The 20596-nt window shown below is 35.5% G+C and overlaps 1 protein-coding gene across 3 annotated transcripts; it reads left to right on the top strand.

Moving 5' to 3' along the window:
* Positions 1-1177: 1177 nt before the first annotated feature.
* Positions 1178-19313, top strand: CCDC90B (coiled-coil domain containing 90B). 3 transcript variants are annotated; one of them, XM_051987232.1, is made up of 10 exons: positions 1590-1688; positions 3764-3909; positions 7598-7717; positions 7908-8011; positions 11772-11873; positions 12559-12600; positions 12699-12770; positions 12854-12907; positions 14552-14666; positions 18807-19313. In XM_051987232.1, exons 2-10 carry the CDS (start codon positions 3879-3881, stop codon positions 18860-18862), a joined length of 696 nt encoding a protein of 231 aa, XP_051843192.1. In that variant the 5' UTR covers positions 1590-1688; positions 3764-3878; the 3' UTR covers positions 18863-19313. The 3 variants fall into 3 exon arrangements, with proteins under 3 accessions (XP_051843193.1, XP_051843191.1, XP_051843192.1); XM_051987231.1 differs by lacking the exon at positions 3764-3909 and having other exon boundaries at positions 1184-1688; XM_051987233.1 differs by lacking the exons at positions 3764-3909; positions 14552-14666 and having other exon boundaries at positions 1178-1688.
* The last annotated feature ends 1283 nt before the right edge of the window (positions 19314-20596 follow it).

Genomic DNA, 20596 nt, shown 5'->3' with positions numbered 1-20596 from the left:
CAAGTCTCAGTTCAGTCTCCTATAAAGCATGCATAATAATATTTGGGTTGCTATGTCTTATGCCACTGCCGTAAGAATCAAACGGTGCTTTGTGGTCCTAAAACATTACATAACGATAGGCAATGACTATATTTAAATTATTCTGTTTGGCTACAGTGATTAGCATCAGTATCAGCTAATGTTCACATCTAACTATTCTAATAAAATAATTTTATATTAAAAAGCATAACAGAATAGGTAGACACGCTACATTTGTTTTTAGATATCAAATCCGTTGTAAAATTTAGCTGTTTGTATCCTCCCTCAGGTCAAAAGGCAGCGGAACAGCAGAATGAAGAAGCTGGGATTAGGTTATTGTTGTCCAGTCCTTACCCTTTATGACCCCGTTTGGGGTTTTCTTGGCAAAGATACTGGAATGTTTCTCAGGAAACAGGCAAACGGGGGGAGTGATTTACTCGGGGTCACAAAGGTCAGAAGTTACCCTTGAACTCGGCTTTTCCTGACTGGCGCAGTGCTCTGTGCACAGCAGGAGGAGCTGAGCTTATTTATTGGCGGCCTGATCCCAGAGAAGTCGGGGTATCTTTGCCTCAATTCCTCCCTCATAAAGTGGGCATGAGAGGAGCTGCCCAAAGACAGCTTGTGGAGGTCTTCATCAGAACCCATGTTCGAGGCATGTTGGGGAGAGTTTTATTCCGTTACAAGCTGGAGAAGCTTCTTTCATTCCACGAAATTCGAGTCCCAAAGCGCTGCATGAAACAAGCATTCACTAAATGCAGCTACTTTTAAAACATTATCCCATTTGGCAGATTTATACACGTCGGGTATGTTAAAAACACCGTCTCATTTGATTCTCATATAACCCCGGGAGGAAGTCCCATTTTACGGATGAGGACACTGAAACAAAGGTTAAAGTGACTCGCTCAGTGTCACACACCTCAGCGGCGGCTAAAGTCGGATTAGAGACTTTCCGACTTGAGGCGCAGCACCCGCGGACGGTTCCGTTGGACCCTAAAGCTTGGCCTCCAAGACTGAAGAGGGCGTCAGGAGTACCAATACCCCACCGGCAAAAACGAATTTCGGTTCGTCTGGACTACAATTCCCAGAAGCATCGAGGATTAAATGATTTCCAGTTCCCGAGATGCACTACGGCCCAGCAAAAACTACGTTTCCCAGAGGATGTTTTGTATCATTAAAAGGAATAGCATCTACACTAAAGTCCTTGGCCAAGAAACTTTCCCGAGGTCAGATCTTTTCTCCTGGAAGATTCCGCTTGAGGCCGGCTACCAGCGCCAACAAGTCGGGAACGCGGAAATGGTAAGGGTGAAGGAAAGAAGAAGGGCAAAGGACCTTGCATAAAACGGGGAATTTCACTGGGACTCCACGTATGCATCATCGGTACCCGGACGTAGCGGCCAAACGACATTTCCTGTGGAGGATTTCAACTGATCGGAGACTACATTTCCCAGGAGACTGTGGAAACGTGACTACTCTTCTCAAAAATGTTTGCGTAACCAAACTAGTTTTCCGGAACCGCCTCACTACTTGAAACCTGGATGCCTTGAAAAATATGTGGGGCCTTTGGCCTTTGCGGCTTCTTCGCTCCGCTGGTGGCGGGAGCGTCTCGGGGGTCCTTTCCCTTCACGGGAGGCCCGTCGGCGTAGTGGGCGGTCCATTGGCCGCGAGGAGAGGTGAGAGGAGCCATCGCGACCCCTTCTAGCTCTCCCCATTTAGTCAAACCCTCCCAGGACTTCTGAGCCTCTTACTGGTGAGGGGGTGCCATGCCAGAGCGTTCCATTCTCGACCCTCCCCACCTCTCTGGGGCGCCCCCCTAGAACCTTGTCTACTCCCGTCCTCCCTCAGATGGCGCCCCTGCCCTTCCCTCTTTGAGTCAGTTCTACTTCTGTCATCCAGCATCATCTCTGCCGAGTCCTCGGGGTGAGCAGAACGTTGATTGGGGATGGGCCAGACTCAGATTTGATGATGCTGGACACCGAGGGGAATGAATTGGGGGCGGTGGTCCAGCACTAAGCAGAGCAGATCATCGGACCCATTTGCCCATTTTGTAGTTGAGAAAATGAGGCTCCGGGAGCTTAAGTGACGGGTGCGGAATGGAGGGCGGATCTTTGGAGTTGGCCAGGTCTGGCAGTTTGGCGCTTCCGAGCTTGTTTGCTCAGCCTGCTTCCCAGGGCTGCCCTGGGCACAGAACGGGATGCTGCATGGAGGGAGCTTCCTTAGTTCTAGTTGTTAACCATCGCCGAAGCTCCCACAGGTTAAATCAGAGATCGTATCTCAGCCTAGGGAGACAAGCTAACGAGCGCTCTCCCTATCTGGAACGGGCTGCTGCCGGGCGTGAATTCCATCCTCCCCAAGCGGAGTCTGGACCCTGCCTGGTCCGTTAGACTGTGAGCTCCTGGAGAGCTGGGGTTTTGTGTGTTTGGGTGTTCCTAGTTAGCTTAGTTGGGGAGGGCATATGGTGGTGTCCCCGGCACTGAGTACCCAACCTGGCACCGACTAAGCACCGAAATGGTTGGTGCCTTGACCTGGGCATTTCTGCTTAGTTACAGATGACAGCTGAGATTGGTTTCTAGTTCTGAGACACATACACAAATGCATATACATTGCATTTATGTGATACTAGTCCATACACATAAGATACTGGTGCATTTACATATTTACCTGCATATATGTGAACCTAGTACATAAGATACTGGTGCATACATACACACACGCACCTTCATATACGTATTGCTAATCCATATACAAAATACTAGTTCATATACATATCCACCTGTATATGTGTGACACTGGGCCATATGCATAAAATACTAGTACATATACACCTGCATATATGTGATACTAGTCCATATACATATGTACCTTCATGTACATGATATTAGGCTGTATACATAAGATACCAGTGCACATTTGTAAAACTAGGCCATATGTTGTTAGTATATGTGTATATACATAAGATACTGGTGCATATATATGTATATGCATATACCTGTTTATATGTGATACATAAGCTATTAGTGCAGATATAGATATAGATATACCATCATATACATGGTACTAAACCCCATACATATGACACTAGTGATATACATATGACAGTAATGAGATACATAAACACATGCATATATGTGATACTAAGCCATATGTGTGTGTTACTAGTGCATATGCATAAATACATATATGTGATACTACTCCATATATATATATAAGATACTGGCGCATATACATATATGCCTGTATATATGTGATCCATAAACAAGTTATTAGTGCATGTATGTATGTATATATAATATATAATGTAATGTATTGATACTAGTATTATACATATACATATTACTAGTGCATATATATGCTAATTAGGCTATATTACATATAATAATAATACATTTTTACAATGACAGGCAGAAACAGCCCAATGGTTGCTAGATAACTATGTTCATCCAACACAGATGGATAAGCAATTGGACTGAGAGATTTGGGGGCTACCAGAACTCAGTGAGATTAAGGCAACATGACAGAGTGTTTGATTTAAAGTTAGGAAGACCTATGTTTAATTCTTATCTAAGACAGCACTGTGTGACCTTGAGAAAGCAAGATAACCTTGAGCTTCAGTTTCCTCGGCAAAATGGGAAAAATAGAACTTCTCAAAGTTGTAGTGAGATTCAAGGGATAATGGTCCATAAAGCTATTTGCAATCCTTAAAGAGCTGTACATGTGGGACAATAATTATCATTGTTATCACACTCAGTTATGAGGAAAAGCCTTTATGAAGCCAGCAACATTTTAACTGAATTTTAGAGGAGTACAAGATTTGGAAAAAAAACAAATGGAAGCCATCCCAACAGGGAGCAGGATGAACAAAAATGCAGAAGTGGTGGGAAAGCACCAAAGCAGGTAAATTTAGCTAGAGCAAAGTTGGGAAAAGATAAGTTTGGGGCAGATTGTAGAGGGTCTTAAATGCTAAATTTGTAAGTTTGATGTGAAATTTTTAATTAAAAAACATTTAAAATAGTTTAAGGACATAATGAAACACAACTTGAAACAATTCATTGTTAGTCCCAAGGAAGAGAAGTATTATATTCAATATTTATTATAATCCTCATAGGTGGGGAGATAAAGACAAATCAGTATTTGCTTTTGAGTTTATAATCTGCTGGTAGAGATACAACCTGTAATTGAAAGGAATGACTATTCCTAAAGCAGATGTTCTTAATTTGGCATGCATGAACTTTTTTTTAAAAAGCATTTATCATCTGTATTTTGTGCATTTAAAATGTTATTCTAAGGATTTCATGGCTTTACTAGACTAACATAGCATTAAAAAAAAAAAAAAATGTTAACCCTGTCCTAGAGTATGATTGTTGGAAGATAGGGATGGAATTCAGAGCTCAATGAAGATTTGGATATAAAAAGCATCGGTAATTGGATTACATGCTGTACAACAATTACAAAAGAGAAATTCTTTTGATGTCTTTATACTAAGAGATTTTAGTATGAGATAGTCAGAGATATTGAGGGATGGGAGGAAGGAGAATAATCCTGAATGACCAAAAAAGAAACTGAAATAGAGTTCTGAGTCAAAACATTTTTTTGAAGGACCGGTCCCCTCTAATGAAGTAACCCATAGACATTCCTCAAATCTGAATGCCTTCTCCTCACAAGCTCCTATTTTTGAAGGGATTGATACTGAGATAGTTACCTAGAATGTCTAAATACTTGGACATCCAAATGTTTATATAAAATGCAGAATAATTCCATTGGTTGACATATGCATAAGGTAAAATAAGCAGAAATAATATCTCAGCAGGATTACAAATTGGGTGGAAAAGAAATATCTCTGCTGACTATGTGATTATAGTAGGTGGTTTACTTTTTTTAGGTGAGGAAAGAAGAGTATTTGCATAGCCTAAATTGCATTAGATTGCTTTGCTTCTCTCTCAAACTGCTGATACACTGATTTTGCAATTATCAAATATTTATTAAGTGCCCACTGTATGCCAGGCATTGTGCTAAGCACTAGGGATACAAAGAAAGATAAAAACAAGTCCCTTCTCTCAAGGAACTTTGAGTCTAATTGTGGGAAACATACAAACATCTACGTACAAATGAGATTTGGACAGGACAAATAAGTACACAGTCTCAGAAGGAAAGTATTAAGATTAAAGACTGGTAAGGACTTTGCAGAAAGTTGGCTTGAGCTGAGATTTGAAGAAAGTCAGGAAAGCTAGGAGGTGGAAATGAGGCAGAAAAACATTTTAGCATGGGGGATTAGGAAAGAGAGGGATCTAGTACAAATATTTGTTTAGGGATTTTCAAGTGAGAGCAGAGAGGCTATATCATAGAGTATCCTGGTGGAATCAAAATGTAATATTACTCGAAAGGTAGAAAGGGGCAGATTATAATGAGCTTTGAAAGCCAATCAAGAATTTATATCTGGTCCTGGGGGCAATAGGAAGCCTCTAAAGTTTATTAAAGCAGGAAAAGAAGGGTGATATGGTCAGACCAAAACATCAGTTTAAGAAAGCTCAGTTTGGCAGCTAAGACTAGTGATGGGAAAACCAGCCAATAGGGCTCCCAACACTTTTTTTTTTACATGAATGTTATTTGGCAACACTTACTTAATCCCATGGTTATGAAGTTGATTTTAATAGAAATTAATTTATTTTTTTCTTAGTAAATAAGAATCATATTCTGTTCAGTCTAGAATGTTAGTTTTCAGCTCTTTTTGAATCCTGCAATCCAATGTATTATCTATTTCTTTTTGTTAAATGCACATTTGATCACATGATAGAAAAATATCTTAGAACAACCTAGAAAGCCTGCTTTTCAACAGTCTAAATTCTGTCACTTCATTAGGACTCACAATCCATCCGACTTTCCCTGAATATGCCAATCAGTCCCTTCTCTGTATCACTAATGAATATATATAATGAAACACACTTAAAAAGTCTAATGGATCTGTGATCTTCTCAATATGAATGTTCCCTCCAGTGATGCATATCACTGCTATGCCTGCACGTCCTGTGTCCTTGTGTTTTCCATGTAGGGATTACCCAACATGCCTTCCTTTGTCCTGATATCACAGGGATACCAATGTAACCCACAGGCTGTCCATTACTTATTTCATGCTCTATCCATGAGACTTGAAGAAAGTCAGGGAAGCTAGGAAGTAGAAATGAGGCAGGAAACCATTTTGGCATGGGAAATTAGGAAGGAGAGGATTCTTTATTCTTTATTCTAGTTCTTCATGTTTATTCTATGAACGGTATGATTTTTTTGTTCGATTTAACACATTTTTAATGCATCTGAGTTTATAATGCTTCATTACTCAAAGTTATATAACACAATCAGAATTATGTTGATATTTAAAATATTCTAGGAGAATTTGGAGGTTGTTAAATGAACTTCATAATTTCATAATGACAATCTCATTGCCCATGTAATGAAAAAATGTAATGTCTGCACCCAGATACACTGATGAACTTTTATGTTGTCCATTTACCTGCATCCCATAATCTGGATTAGAAGTTCTCTTCATCCATTTACTGATTTCCATGTAGGTGGTTAAGCCAAACTCTTGAAAATTGTCAAGAGCTTTTCTGAAAAGTCTCAATTCTGTTCTAGTGTTAGATGCAGTCAGCATAATGTCATTCACAAACAGAAACATCTAGAAGACCTTACCATCTATAAGAATCTTCTTTTCAGCTTATTTTTCTCTTTCAACACATTAGTGAATATCTTTTGGCAAGTATATAGTTTATTGATTAATGCTTTGCCTAATAATTATGATTGGAGGTTTATCAAATGAAGTTTTCTGTTGTATCTTTCAAGAAATCTTGATAGAGCAATATCATATACCCTTTACCAAGATTAAGTCAAAATGAACACATGGCCTAGATTTAAAGGAAAATACAAGTAAATTAGAAGAACATGGAACATATTAACTCCCAGATTTATGATAAGGAAAAATTTATGAATAAACAACAGAGAACACTGAGATATGAAATGTATGATTTTGATTACATTACCAAGGTTTTGTACAAATAAAACCAAATGTAACCAAGGTCAGAAGGAAATTGGGAGGCATAGGGATTTTGTAGACAATTTCTTGGATAAAGGCCTCATAACTCAAATGTATAGTAAACTTTTTCAAATAATTTGGTTAAATATATCAAAATAGATTTGGCTTAATTGAAGAGGGACAGTAAAAAAGACTTAACCTCTGATTTCTTTGATATAGGGTACTCTCAGATGAGAGAAATTCTCTCTACTAGTACATATCGTTGCTGTACCTCAATTTCGAGCCTTAGAGAGCTACCTTTAGCACTGACTTGCCCCGATTCCAGACATAGATGGAATTTGAACTTAGATCAGCCTGGTTCTGAGGCCAGCTCTGTATTATGCACTCTTTGCCTCTCACAATCTTTAACCAGCGATTGGAAATAAAATAGCAACTGAGGTAATAAACTTCTTGCTTTCTACAAAAATTATTGGTGTAAAAAGTGAAAGATAAGCCTCTAAATGATTTTGACATTTGACAAATTAGTTTCAATTTTAAAAATCTGACCTTTTCTCTTTTCAGGTTTACTGACCACTAGCTCCAAGAAAAATTATGACATGAGGACAGTAGACATAACTCCTTTAGAGCAAAGGAAGTTAACTTTTGATACCCATTCATTGGTTCAAGACTTGGAAAATCATGGTGAGAAACCAATTATTGTATTGAATATATACTTCAAAGGTGAAATTATATTATGGTCATATAATCGTCCATTATTTCATCACATTGCAGCTTACATCTGATGCTGCAAAAATATAGTGTGGCATAAACTTTTATTCTGATAAGCATTTATAACTTTATAAAAATATTAATGTCTCTTTCTTGCCTACAGGATTTACTAAAGCACAAGCAGAAACCATTGTGTTATCATTAATAATTCTGTCAAATGTCAGCCTAGACACAATCTATAAAGAGATGGTCACTCAAGCTCAGCAGGTAATTGGTCATGTATCATTTATATGTTAAGATAAAAAAACTAGTCCATCTGCTGCCCTTTAGTTTGTTTTTTAATCTTTTCTATAAGAACTAAGGTATTTTCTTTTCCTGGAAAACCCAAATCATTCATGTTCAGATGGTTAAGGCAATAAAACAGATCTATAGATATTCATTGGTTCTTCAATTATAAAAACGATGACATATAGAAATTTCTCTTTGGACAAAATTATATTTGGAACTGAAAAAAACATATTAGAAATCACACAATAGCCAACCTCTATCCCTAACCCACCCAAAATAGCCTTTGTCAACACAAAAGGTCAAAGAGGTTAAATGATTTACTTAATATCACAAAACTGGTAATTATAATGACCAATCCTAATCCTCAAAGGGATGAAAAAATCAATACCTCCTTCCTGTTTTTGTAAAAGTGGGTCTGACTTTGTAGGTGTGACTTGGTTAATGTACTAGTTAATTGTGTTCAACTGCTTTTTTTTTTTTCTTCTCTGTGATTGTTCATTAAAGGAAATGACCTGCTAAATAGAGCAGAGCACTTAATAAATGATACTTATTTACTTGACTTTTTGTTCTTTTAAAGATCACACAATTAATCTCTCAATAAGTCCTTCATATTTCAAGAGATCTTCCCTACTATGTTTCCCATCAATTAAATCTTTCTACCTGCTTTTTATAGAATTTCAGAGCTAAAGTCTAAATTAAGGTAAATAGGATACACTTCTGGCTTAATTATGAGAATTCATCATAACAAATGTCCATTGATATAAACAAATTAAAATAAGCATTTGAACTAGTAGCAGTAAATTTTATACAAGTTGATTAGCTAAGCTAATCACTAAACTAATGATGTCATCTGTGGCATGATTCATTTTGTTAATCATGAGTTAATTTTGACTCAGTACTATACAATATTTTCCTAAGAATAGACTCTCTTTACTTTTAGTTATATTTCAAAGATTATTTAAAAATTGACACTTCCCTCCTCACAATAATCCACAGCAGAGATAGGGATATTTTATTCTTGTTCTATAGCATGCAGTTTCAAACTAAGTGACATTTCAATACTTTCTGGACCATGGAGTACCCTGATTTTGGAAGTTTTAATTTTACTTTTTAGGTTAAACACACTCAGAATTGAAAGTATTCAAATCCTAGATATAAGTTACTTTCTAATTTATAAATATGTTATTTTAATTAAGCAGATTTTTTTTCTACTGCAAATCATCATCTCTATACCTCAGTTTCCCCATCTGTAGAATGAAGCCTCACAGAGATATCATGAGGATTAATAAGGAGCTGAGATAGTTTGTGTGGGAGAGAAAAGGAAGGCTCAGGAGAGTCATGACTTCTACCTTTAAGTAATTAAAGAGCCATTTATGGAAAAGTGATAAGAGTAGTTATGCTTGGCTTCAAAGGCAGAACTGGGAGGAATAATGGCTAGAAGTTGCAGAAAAGTAGATTGAGGTTTGATATAATGAAAATTTTTTTACAGAGCAATCCAGAAGTATAATGCGTTGCTCTGTGGGAAGTGGGTTCTCCCTCACATATAAAGCTTTCTTCAGGCAAAAGCTGGGTGACCATGTTACTTATATTGTGGTTCAGCTATGGGTTGGACTAAACCTCTGAGGGCCCTTCCAGCTATGACAGTCTGAAATCAAATGGAAAAATAATCATGATTAATAATCATCATCATAGGGGAGTGTAAAGGGCTGAAACTCTGAATAGGTGCACTTGAATCAAACATTCAAGCACTTAAGGCTAATTACCTATTGGACAATAACTCTATTAGCATGTTTGGAATTTCTCTTTTCACAGTTAATGCTGGTTCAATGCATGGGGTTAAGAGAATTGTAAGGAGGGATTAAGGAGTGGAGTAAGAATAGCCAGAGTCACTTTGGAGTCACACAGGAAAAAAAGGGAGGTTGTAGAGAGCTTGTGGGAATCTTGTCCGTCCCTTTCACTTCTCCCCCTAAAGACCAAGGACTTTTGCTTATCCTGACTCTGGCTGATTCTGAGGCCTCCAAGGGGCTAATCAGGACTTCACAGGGGAGAAATTTAAAATAGCTCCATAAAAAAATTCATGCACAGGTGACAATCAAATAATTTGTGTTAAATGAATGAAAATTCCCTTAATCTTGCTGTTTCTGTGGTTTAATAACAGTTGTGTTGCTGTTCAGGTACAATTTGAATATATAAAAGGATTTAGTTTAAAAAAAAAGTCATACCCTTTCCCCCTTTGCTCACTCCCCCATAAGCATGTAAATCAGAAGTAGAGGAAGGAGTATCCCGTGGGATTAAGATGAGCAGTCCAAATCTAGAATTGTCAGAAATTGTCTAGAACTGCTAAGATACCCAGGTGTCATGAGTTGTATTAGATTTGAAGTAGTTCTATTAGGGTTGCTTGGTCCCAGTGCCTAGCAAAGCAGCCATCGATATTACTTCCCTGACTTTAAACAGTGACCACAGCATTTTTTCTAAAGGATGAGGGCTGGTAATAATTATGAATGACAGCAAGTTCCTTTAAATACTGAGGATGTGGAAGAGTATCCTTAACAATACTAACAAAATCTTCCTCCAACTGTCTTTTTCAAACCTTTGTCATCACCTCCTTTTCCTTTGATTAAGAAAAATGAGTGTACTTTTGTAATAAGGCACTAGACTGTTGAATTTTAAGAAAGTTTAGTATTAGAATAATGATTAGAGGAATGAGTATAAAGAAGAATTAGAAGAATAACTTATTAGCAAAAACTTTTTTAAACCAGTTTTATATTTTAATGTATTATCTTTTCTGCTACTCTTTGTAATTTGTATCTCTAGCTGAGTGAAACCTTATAAATGCCATGTGACTTCCTTGAAGTTGGATATGGAACCACTTTTAATATGGTTTCTCCAATTCAAAGCATAGTATAAAGATGCTTAATAAATGACTCATAAATTATCCTGCTGAAATGATGCCCAAAGTAATTAGGCAAACATTTTCCAACTAATTTTATTTCATTACCAGCTTCTGACTCCTACATAGTACCTTGGGTTTTCCTATTACAAATTAACTCATGTTTTTCTAATGCTTGAAGTTTGACAAAGTACTTAACCTCACAACCCTGTGAAAAGTAGGCAGAACAAGCATTATTATCTATATTTTATAGATAAGGAGACTCAGCCCCAGAATTTGTGACTTATATGGTCAGCTAGTAAATATCTGACTTAGAATTCAAATCCAGGGCTTTTTAAATCCAAGTCTAATCACCTTTACTTTTATTGCTTTTCACTTCTATAATAGAATTGCTCTTTTTTTTATTTTTTATCTTTTTTTTTTCCTTTTTTGAGTCAATTAGGGTAAAGTAACTTTTCCAGGGTCACAAGCTAGGAAGTGTGAAATGTTAAATGTCTAAGGTTGGAATTGAACTTAGCTCCTCCTGATTCAAGAGCTGGTGCTCTATCGACTGTGCTAGCTGCCCAGATAGGGTTGTTCTTAAAGTTAAAGAAGTGAATTTCAAATTTTTTCCCTTATACTTTGGTAAGAATCCAGCCATTTTTTTTTTAGTTCCTAGGAAATATTCTTATGCACTTTGGCATTTCTTACCCAAAATACAGCAATTTTCAGATTTGTTATTGTTCTTCAGATTAGTGAGGCAACATTATCACTTTAATATATGTTATCTTAATTATATCTTTTCTTAATTTCTATGAATACCATAGGGCCTAACATTTTTTAATTCAGTGTATAAATATTATTTCTTAGGAAATTACTGTCCAGCAATTAATGGCACATTTGGACTCAATCCGGAAAGATATGGTCATCCTAGAGAAAAGTGAATTTGCAAATCTGAGAGCAGAAAATGAGGTAATAGAAACTTTTAAATAATGAACACATATTTAACACATATCACAAAATTTGCTGTTTTAAAATATTTTAACAAGACAGATGGCAAAATTAAATTTTGTGCTTCATAATCATTAAAAAATTTTATAGGAACATTTTATAAGAACACCTGGACTTTTATATTTAATTCAGATGTTGCTCAGAGATACACACACAAAAAAAAAAAACTAATAAAGTTCTCTCCTACTCTGGGTTCATTTCTTACTTAACTAATGCCCTTCCCCTCCACCCAGAAAAAAAAAACCTGTCAAGATCCTATTTCAAACTTACTTTAATTTTATGCCTAGTGAAACATTTTAGTTTTTTATTAATTTTGGTTTATTTTACCTACATTATTGAGAATTTTGTTTCAAACAAAAGATAAAGCAGATTCTTTCTCATTTAACAAAAAAATCATTATTTTAAAGAGTTAACAGTATTTGGATATAAAATCTAGTTATTGAAATAAATCTAATTTGGGGGGGTCTAATAATGCACTGTCTTCAAGAGAATTTCTCTAGTTTATATTTTATTCATAGGGCAGATCTATTGTAGAAACCCACAGATTGCACAAATTTTTAGTATTCTTATGTTTCAGAATTTCTAGGTCAAATGGAAGATGATCTTTTGATTAATACTAATGTTCAGTGCTCCCTTTTATACCTAGAAAATGAAAATTGAATTAGACCAAATTAAACAGCAACTATTAGTAAGTAAATTATTTTCTTTTTACCATGTAAGAACATTTTCTAAATTCCAAAAAGAGCAAGTTGTCATTTCAAAGTATGTTTTTCATTTTCTTTACAGCTTGAAACTACTCGAAGCAGAGCAAATAATAAGCTAGATATAAACCTAGAGAGGAGCAGAGTGACAGATCTGGTAATATTCATTTAAGATAGCTTAGTTATTTGTTCTTTTTCATTTCTTCAGTTTTTAATCACTTTCTGCCTTAAAATTTTCAGTTTACAGATCAAGAAAGGAAACTTATGGAAGCAACCACTGAATTTAACAAAAGAGTAAGTTAGGATATGTTTCCTCATTAATTATAAGTTTAGCTTTCTATTGTTCCATTTTGGGATTGGAGTTTATAAGCCTTTTAACACTGTAGAAACTGCTTTTTCTTTCTTGCTTATCTTCCAACTTATTCCTACTTAAATTTTACCACAAGGCTTGAGTACAGTATTTGTTGTGGTTTTTTAAACTTTCTTTTCAGTTTCAAATTCTCTCCCTTCCCTCCTTTACTCTCCCCTGTGTTGAGAAAGCTAGAAAAATAAAACTCATTACAAATATATATAGTCATTCAAAACAGATTTCCATACTAGCAATATTTCAGGGGAGGGGGGGAAACAAGAAAAAGAATAGAAGAAAACATGCTTCAACCTGCAATCTTGAGTCCATTAGTTCACTTTCTCAAAGTGGATAGCAGATTTCTTTCCTCCTAAACAATTCTTCCCTCTTACTTAAAGGATAACACCATCCTCCCAGTTCTTTGGACTTACAACCTAGGATATCTCATTATCACCTCCCCATATCATAATTCTCACAAAGCTCTGTTGTTTTCACTATTGCAACATCTCTTCAGAATACCTTCTTCTCTGTTCTGACACTGCCACTACTCTAGTACACACTCTCATCATTTTGTGCCTGACTGCTGCAACAACCTGCTAGTGGATCTGCCAGCCTCAAGTCTTTTCCATTCACTTAGAAACCATTGAATCACAAAAGTCATTTTGCAAAAGCAAAGGTCCAATCATGTCAGCTACTACTCAGTAAACTCCATTAGCTTCCTGTTGCCTCCAGGACAAAATACAAAATGCTCTGTTTAGCATTCAAAGTCCTTAATTTAGTCCTCTCCTACCGTTCTGGTCTTCATATACCTCATATTCCAACACATACTCAACAATCCAATGACAGTGGCCTTCTGACTCCATATCTCAGTTCCAAGTATTTTCTCTGGCTATCCTTCACATCTGGAACATTCTCCCTCCTCTGCTCTATTCACCACCATGGCTTCCTTTAAGTCTGAACTAAAATCCTACATTCTGCGATCTCTCTTAATTCCAGGGCCATTTCTTTATTATTTCCTATTTATCTTGTGCTTACCTCACTTTGTGCATATTTAGTTTGTATATTGTCTCCCCAGTTACATTGTAAGCTCATTCAGGTCAGGGACTCATTTTGTACTCCCAGCACTTAGCACAGTGTCTGGCAATAGTAGATGTCTTTAATAAATGTTTATTGATTAGTTTAATTGGCTAATTTAGCTGTTCCTCAATTGTTGGGCACAGTTTTCAGGTTTTTGTCACTGCTATGAATATTTTTGCACATATGGATCCTTTTCTTCTTTCTTAGAATTGAATACATTTAAACTCAACCTTGAACAAGAAACAAAATCCTTGCCAGTATTCGTGCCTCCAATATTTGGGTATTTTTACTCTTGTAGGCTATTTTGAATGTAGGATATTTTTACACTTTTTCTTTTTATCTTTTTATTTCTGTTTCAGTAAGAAAGACCAGTCTGACTGCCTCTTCCTTGTGATTTATCAGGAGAAAAGTCTCCTTTGCCCTTCTGAATTCTCTTTCCTCATCCAGCTTCTTTAGATGCATTTAATGACAGAGATGACACCACAAATTGATAAAAATTGTATTTTACATTTCAGGATACCCATATCAAAAACATTATTTCACAGACCAGTAATAAAATTGACATTGAAATTGCTTCACTAAAAACACTGATGGAGTCAAACAAACTTGAGACAATTCGCTACCTTGCGGGTAAGTCCTCTTGGAGGAAGGGAGTTTAATAATGTTTGCTTTTCCAGATTTGTACAATTTAAGGTTCAATTCAAGAATTGCTACAATGTATATATAGGCTTGTGGTAGTATGTAGGAACTCATATTTTAGGTTATATTTCTAAAACACTTAAGGTTTGTAGAGGATTTTTATTTTATTTATAACCCTTTTAAGTGGATAGTGGAAATATTATGTGTGTGTGTGTGTGTGTGTGTGTGTGTGTGTGTGTGCGTGTATGTGTGTGTGTGTGTATTTTAATATAGGAGTAAACCGAGTTGACTTGTTCAAGATAATTTAGCTCATAAGGGTATCAAGATTCTACTTAATACCTCATTAAGGGAATCAAGATTCTACTTAATACCTCCTGATGCCAAGACGAGCTTTCTTTCCCCATGAAGTGCTCTCTCTAATCAAAGTACATAAATAAAGGTCCAGATGTGGCATGTGAGGAGGCAGCTTTCCAATCCAAAAAAGAATCCCCTGTGACATATAGGTAGTCCTAATGTGCAATAGTTTGACATTTTCTTGTAGACCCCCTGTAACATCCATGGTTAATGCAGCTGGTTGATTCACACCAGCTATTGCAGCCCATGTTCAAAGAAACTAAGTACAGATCCCAGCTGGAGAGCTGGTGCTGTTCTCATATATTCCCCTTTTCCAGCAGCTCCTAGAGTTCTTACATTATACATTGCCAACCACATAACTGGCAATGTGCAGGTGTGACTCCAATTTCTCACCAGTGTAAGACTGCCAGCTTGGATTATTATTTTTGGAGAGGTTTTTCCTTCCATAAAAAAGTTTCATCCATTGAGACTCTCCCAAAAACATTTTGATAATAAGTCAAGGTAACAGTGTAGAAACCATGAGTGATATTAGTACAGGAGACATGATTTTTAACAACACATTTGGCAGAGAGGAGCAAAGTGACATCTTTAAATCTTGTTAAATAATATGACTTTTTTTTTTCTTTTTTAAAATAAAAGAATCAGCACTTATAAAAATCTAAACTTCTTAAGTTTGTCCTCCAAGATAGTAATTTATTTGCTCCATCTCAAACGTAACATATATGGCTCACCCTAAGAATTAAAAGATTCATAAGTGTGGAGTTAAAATTTTTGAAATACGAGGTAGCATTCTTTCAGAATAATGAAATCTTAAAGCAAAGGATTGTTATGTATTATGTGCTCTACTGTAGAAATGCCCCTAGAACATGCATGTTAGGAGGACCATACTTGAGTTCTGAACAAGAATATTTTTGTATAAGAACCAGGTTCTACATCTGGGGTGTGGCATAAGCTTTTGATATTTTGGATGATTTGGTGTTTGGATTATATAACAATTCCTTGTAAGATAAGCTGTTTTTCCTTAGTCTGCCACCTGAACTCTAGCTTGATTACTTTTTTCTTTTATATTAAATTTCTGTTTATAAACTAGAGGTGGCAGCCTTCCTTTAGAAGATCACTCTTTGGAGTTGCCTCTAAAATATTTTACTTATCTAATATTAAGAACCTTGAAACATAAAAAGAGTAAATCACCCTGAGATAAATATACATTTAAAACATTGATAAACATTGATGAATTACGGGCATATAATTCTCCCACACTTTACATATTTTCTTTGGGTACCTTTTGCTATCTTCTGCTTTCCTTTTGCTTAGGAAGATTTGTTTGAAGCAATACCAAGGACTGTTTTCTTTCCTTATCTTCCAAATATTACCCTCCTTCAGACTGATGTGCTTTTTAAAAAGATTCTTGTAGGTAAAGAGTAACAGAATCTCTTGGGACTTCCCTTTTCCTTTAATTTCTTCCCTTTTCTTCTGGTACTCAGGATTGTTGCTGTTGTGGATGAATCTTTGAATTTAGTAAGACCAGGAGTTCTTAAGATTGGTGGTAATAACTAAATAGTAATTCTACTTACTTATTTGGAGGGGCTATTTTAGCATCTTCATTCCTTTTGAACACATCTCTGAATTATTTTTTAAAAACATGAACACTATAGGTCATCTACTTAATTCTAAAGAAGCATTCTTAGAATCTCATTCAGCCAATTTTTTTTAGTGAACAATGGTTCTCTTAAAAGGCTTATTTCTAACCCCTAGAAAATGAGAAATAGAAAATTAAAAGGCAAGGTGGGGACACCTAGATGGTGCAGTAGAAAGAATACCAGCTCTGGACACAGGAGGACCTAAATTCAAATCTAGTCTCAAACACTTAATACTTAGCAGTTATGTGATCCTTGGTAAATCACTTAACCTCAATTGTCTCACCAAAAAAAAAAAAAAAAAAAATTAATTAAAAATAATAAAAATCAAAACGCAGTTGGGAAGAGTATTCAGAACAGATATTCTTAATTGCCCTCAGATCTAAGAAGTAATGGTAAAGAAGATGGAGAATTCAGATAACACTGACTTGTGTACTATAATAATGGTAACCATGCATTACCAAGAGGCCAAGTTAGATTTTATATCCTCTGTTGAAGAAGGAAGTTGTACATGTTGGTACAAATAATATATTTCATAAATAACTATCAAAAACATTTTCCCTAAATGAAATGTTAATATGCTTTTATATTTGTCTGTTTTGTTATCTTTCAGAGTGCTTTCCTATAAATATTCTTAGTGTTGAAATGTAATTCAGAGGACATCTTATCCAACTTGTACTCAAATACAATCTTCTCAACTACTTGATGACAAAAGTCACCCATTGCTTGGCAGCTTCTAATGATGGAGAATCACTCTCCCTTTTGAAGCAGCTAATTGCAGTTTTGGACAGCTCTGGTTGTTTGTTAGGAAATTCTTTGTTACATCCAGCCTAAATAGGACTCTGCAACTCCCAGATCTCAGAGTTCGACATCTGGAGCTTTTAGTAAACATCTCATTTGGTAGTTTGCAGCCTTCTTCACTCATGTAACACAAGTATGAATATAAATATATAATTTTATTGACCTAAAGATTTCTGCCAGCAGAGATCACACCCCATCCAAGCTGCCCACTTGGTACATTTCTTTGTCAATTTCTTCCTTAAGTTCACTAGAGAGGATGAAGATCCTTATGCTTTGGGACCCATTGGTCACTCTACATCCTTTCTCATCCTACCCAATTTTGTTATTAGAGGTTTTTTATATGGAATCTTTGGTGGATAATTTTCCATATAGCTATTGTTTGTAATGTGTTATAGCTGGCTCACACTCACTGCATACCTTTTCACTGGAAATTTTATAATGTTAAGATAGAGATTGATTTATCACAAATTATAAAATTATTTTCACATCTCTTGAGTCCTTACATCCTCAGGTTCGTCTTTAAATGTCCTTGGAATGATTGGTTGGGTCTCATAATTTGTTTTTCCTCCACTGCTTCACTGTTTTTGGACCCACTAATGTTTTAATCTTGTGATATCATTCTCCATAAGATTTTACAAATAAGTTTATATTCTTAAGCAAGATTGCTCTTGCTTGCTACATCTCTCCATTTGATAAGAAACTTAGTTGTTTGCTGAACTCAGAGGTTTCTGAGCTTTTTTGGTCTCCTTTGTATAGCAGTTGATTTGTATCAGTCAGAAATTACTTTATTAGTGCTGATAGCCTTTCTTCTATCCATGTCATATTTCAGAAATAATAACTTGGCTAAATAGGTCAGATATGCCATCTCTTTATCTCATTTTTTATTCTTCTAGCTTTGTATTAACTTTGGTCTTTTTTCTAACAAGTCAGTGGTCTGACTATGTGGTAGTTGTTTCAGCAGTAACTCCCACATCAGTAATTAGTTGTTTCCCATTCATTAAAATAGAGTAAATTTCGTCTATAAATTCCATTTTAAAAGCAAATCATATTTCCTCTTCTCAACTCTTATTTACTTGGGTTTTACCAGCCACATAACAGTTTTCTTTTAATCTGCCACAGTATCTAATTATATCATCTTGTCTTTCAATTTATATCCTATCAGTTATAGATTATTTGCACTTTGCATGGACAAGTATGTGGAATATGGACTAGAAGGCTAGTTTGTTGCTTTTTTAGTTTGTTCTCTTTTAGATTAAAAAATAAAATTGCTTTCACTGCCCCTAGAAAAGTGGTTATGACTACTCTTCATACTATAGTAAAAACTTATTCTTTTTTACAGCATCTGTTTTTACTTGCCTGGCAATAGCACTGGGATTTTACCGCTTCTGGAAATAACGACTTTTCAAATATCACCACCAGCTGGAGCAAGACAGCTTTTTGGTACATTTTGAAGATATTTCCTTTGGTACAAATTAATTTTGACCTGCCTCAACTACTTAATAAATCCACTTGCCCTATTCCCTGATGACAAAAAGCTGTCATTGAGATCCCAATTAAAGTATGGTAGAAAGTATTTTATAATTTGTCCTTGCAACTAGTTTACAGAATTGGAAACATAGTTCACTTATTGTATCTTGGACATGGATTCATTTTAAACTGCACAGTTTTGGTTTCATATGAGTAAATTTCTCCCCAAACTTAAGTACTCAGTGTATCTTTATTCATTTTTCATCATGACATGATCCTATTTATGGGGTTTTGATTTTTGTTTGTTCACTAAGTAGTAAGAAAAATTCATATTTTCATATTTATATATTTAAATAAAAGATTATTATAATTGTGTTCATTGAGTTTTAAGTCTTACTATCTGAATCTGAAATTTATTCTCTTTGTGACCAAAAACAATGATTTTTATTGTACATTCTAATTAATATGTGTCACTTGGTATAAGTTACTACAACTAAGGAAGCTAAGCAGAGAAAGACCAAAGAACTTGTCCACTTCATCAGCTTGAGACAACTTTAAGAGAAAATTTGTGCTTCTTCAGGCTCCATGTGTTATAAAACCCTGTTTTTTTCTTGTAAAACCTCTTCCTTCATTTAGTACATACATGTAAACCATTATAACAAACACTAAAAGGACATTTAAATTTTGTTATAGAATTTTGCTAAAAATGAATTCATTATTAAAAATTATATTTCCAGTCTGAAGTAATTCAAAAGTAGCCCATATTTATGTTTGGACTCTGATGACTCAGCACATAAAACATACCCTAAGTCAATAAAGGATGGGAAATGCCATAATTTCACATCCCTACCTCTGTATAGTTCTGCCTTTTGATTCATTTTATTTCAGGTCTTGTTGCAGTTTTAGTGAGTTTTAAAGAGCTAGAAGATAAGTAGATTAGAAGGCATTTGCAGTGTGGAGCCAGGAAAAAAAAAAGTTAAAAGAATTGTGGTCTCAGGGAAACATGAAGGGAGAAATGAAAACCAATTCCAATCACAACTGTTATTTACTATATTTCACTTTGGGCAAGTCACTTAATTTCTGTGACTTGGTTTCTCTTCTAAAATAACACCTGTTGTCAAAATGCTTTGCAAAGATTTTTCAGTTCTATGCTATTTAGAAATGGCAATCTATGTATTGGAGCAGTGGAAATTATGATAAGACATGTCATTTTGAAGTCCAGAAGATCTTCCTCTTCAGAAAATATAAAACAGATTTGTAGTCCATCTTAGTTTCTATGGACAATTTCTTGGAGATGGAACATCAAGGATTTGTATAATAATAGGATATAAGTAATAGGAGAGATCAAAGGAGAATCACCAGCAAAGCTCCTATGTTCAAGCAAGCAAGTAAACTGGTCATTAGGATACAGCCAAATGGAAACTAAGAATAAGTATGACTGCTTTTATGAGACATCTTCAATCAAAGTGGGTAGGACAGTTGTAAAGCTTAAGAAGAGTGATAATATCCTCATGTGTAGTTTCTTCCCTTTCTAACAATGAACAAGGCTAAACTGCAGCACTAAAGTATCAACATCCATATGTTGGGGAACCCTCAGGCGGTAGAAATTCCTAAAGGGGAATGGCTGGTTGTTATGGGCCAGAACTCTGAATTTGAAACAAA

This window comes from Antechinus flavipes, chromosome 3 (genome assembly GCF_016432865.1).
Source record: "Antechinus flavipes isolate AdamAnt ecotype Samford, QLD, Australia chromosome 3, AdamAnt_v2, whole genome shotgun sequence".
NCBI lineage: Eukaryota > Metazoa > Chordata > Mammalia > Dasyuromorphia > Dasyuridae > Antechinus > Antechinus flavipes.
The sequence above is the reverse complement of the archived record's forward strand: the minus strand, read 5'-3'. Positions and strand labels throughout refer to the sequence as shown.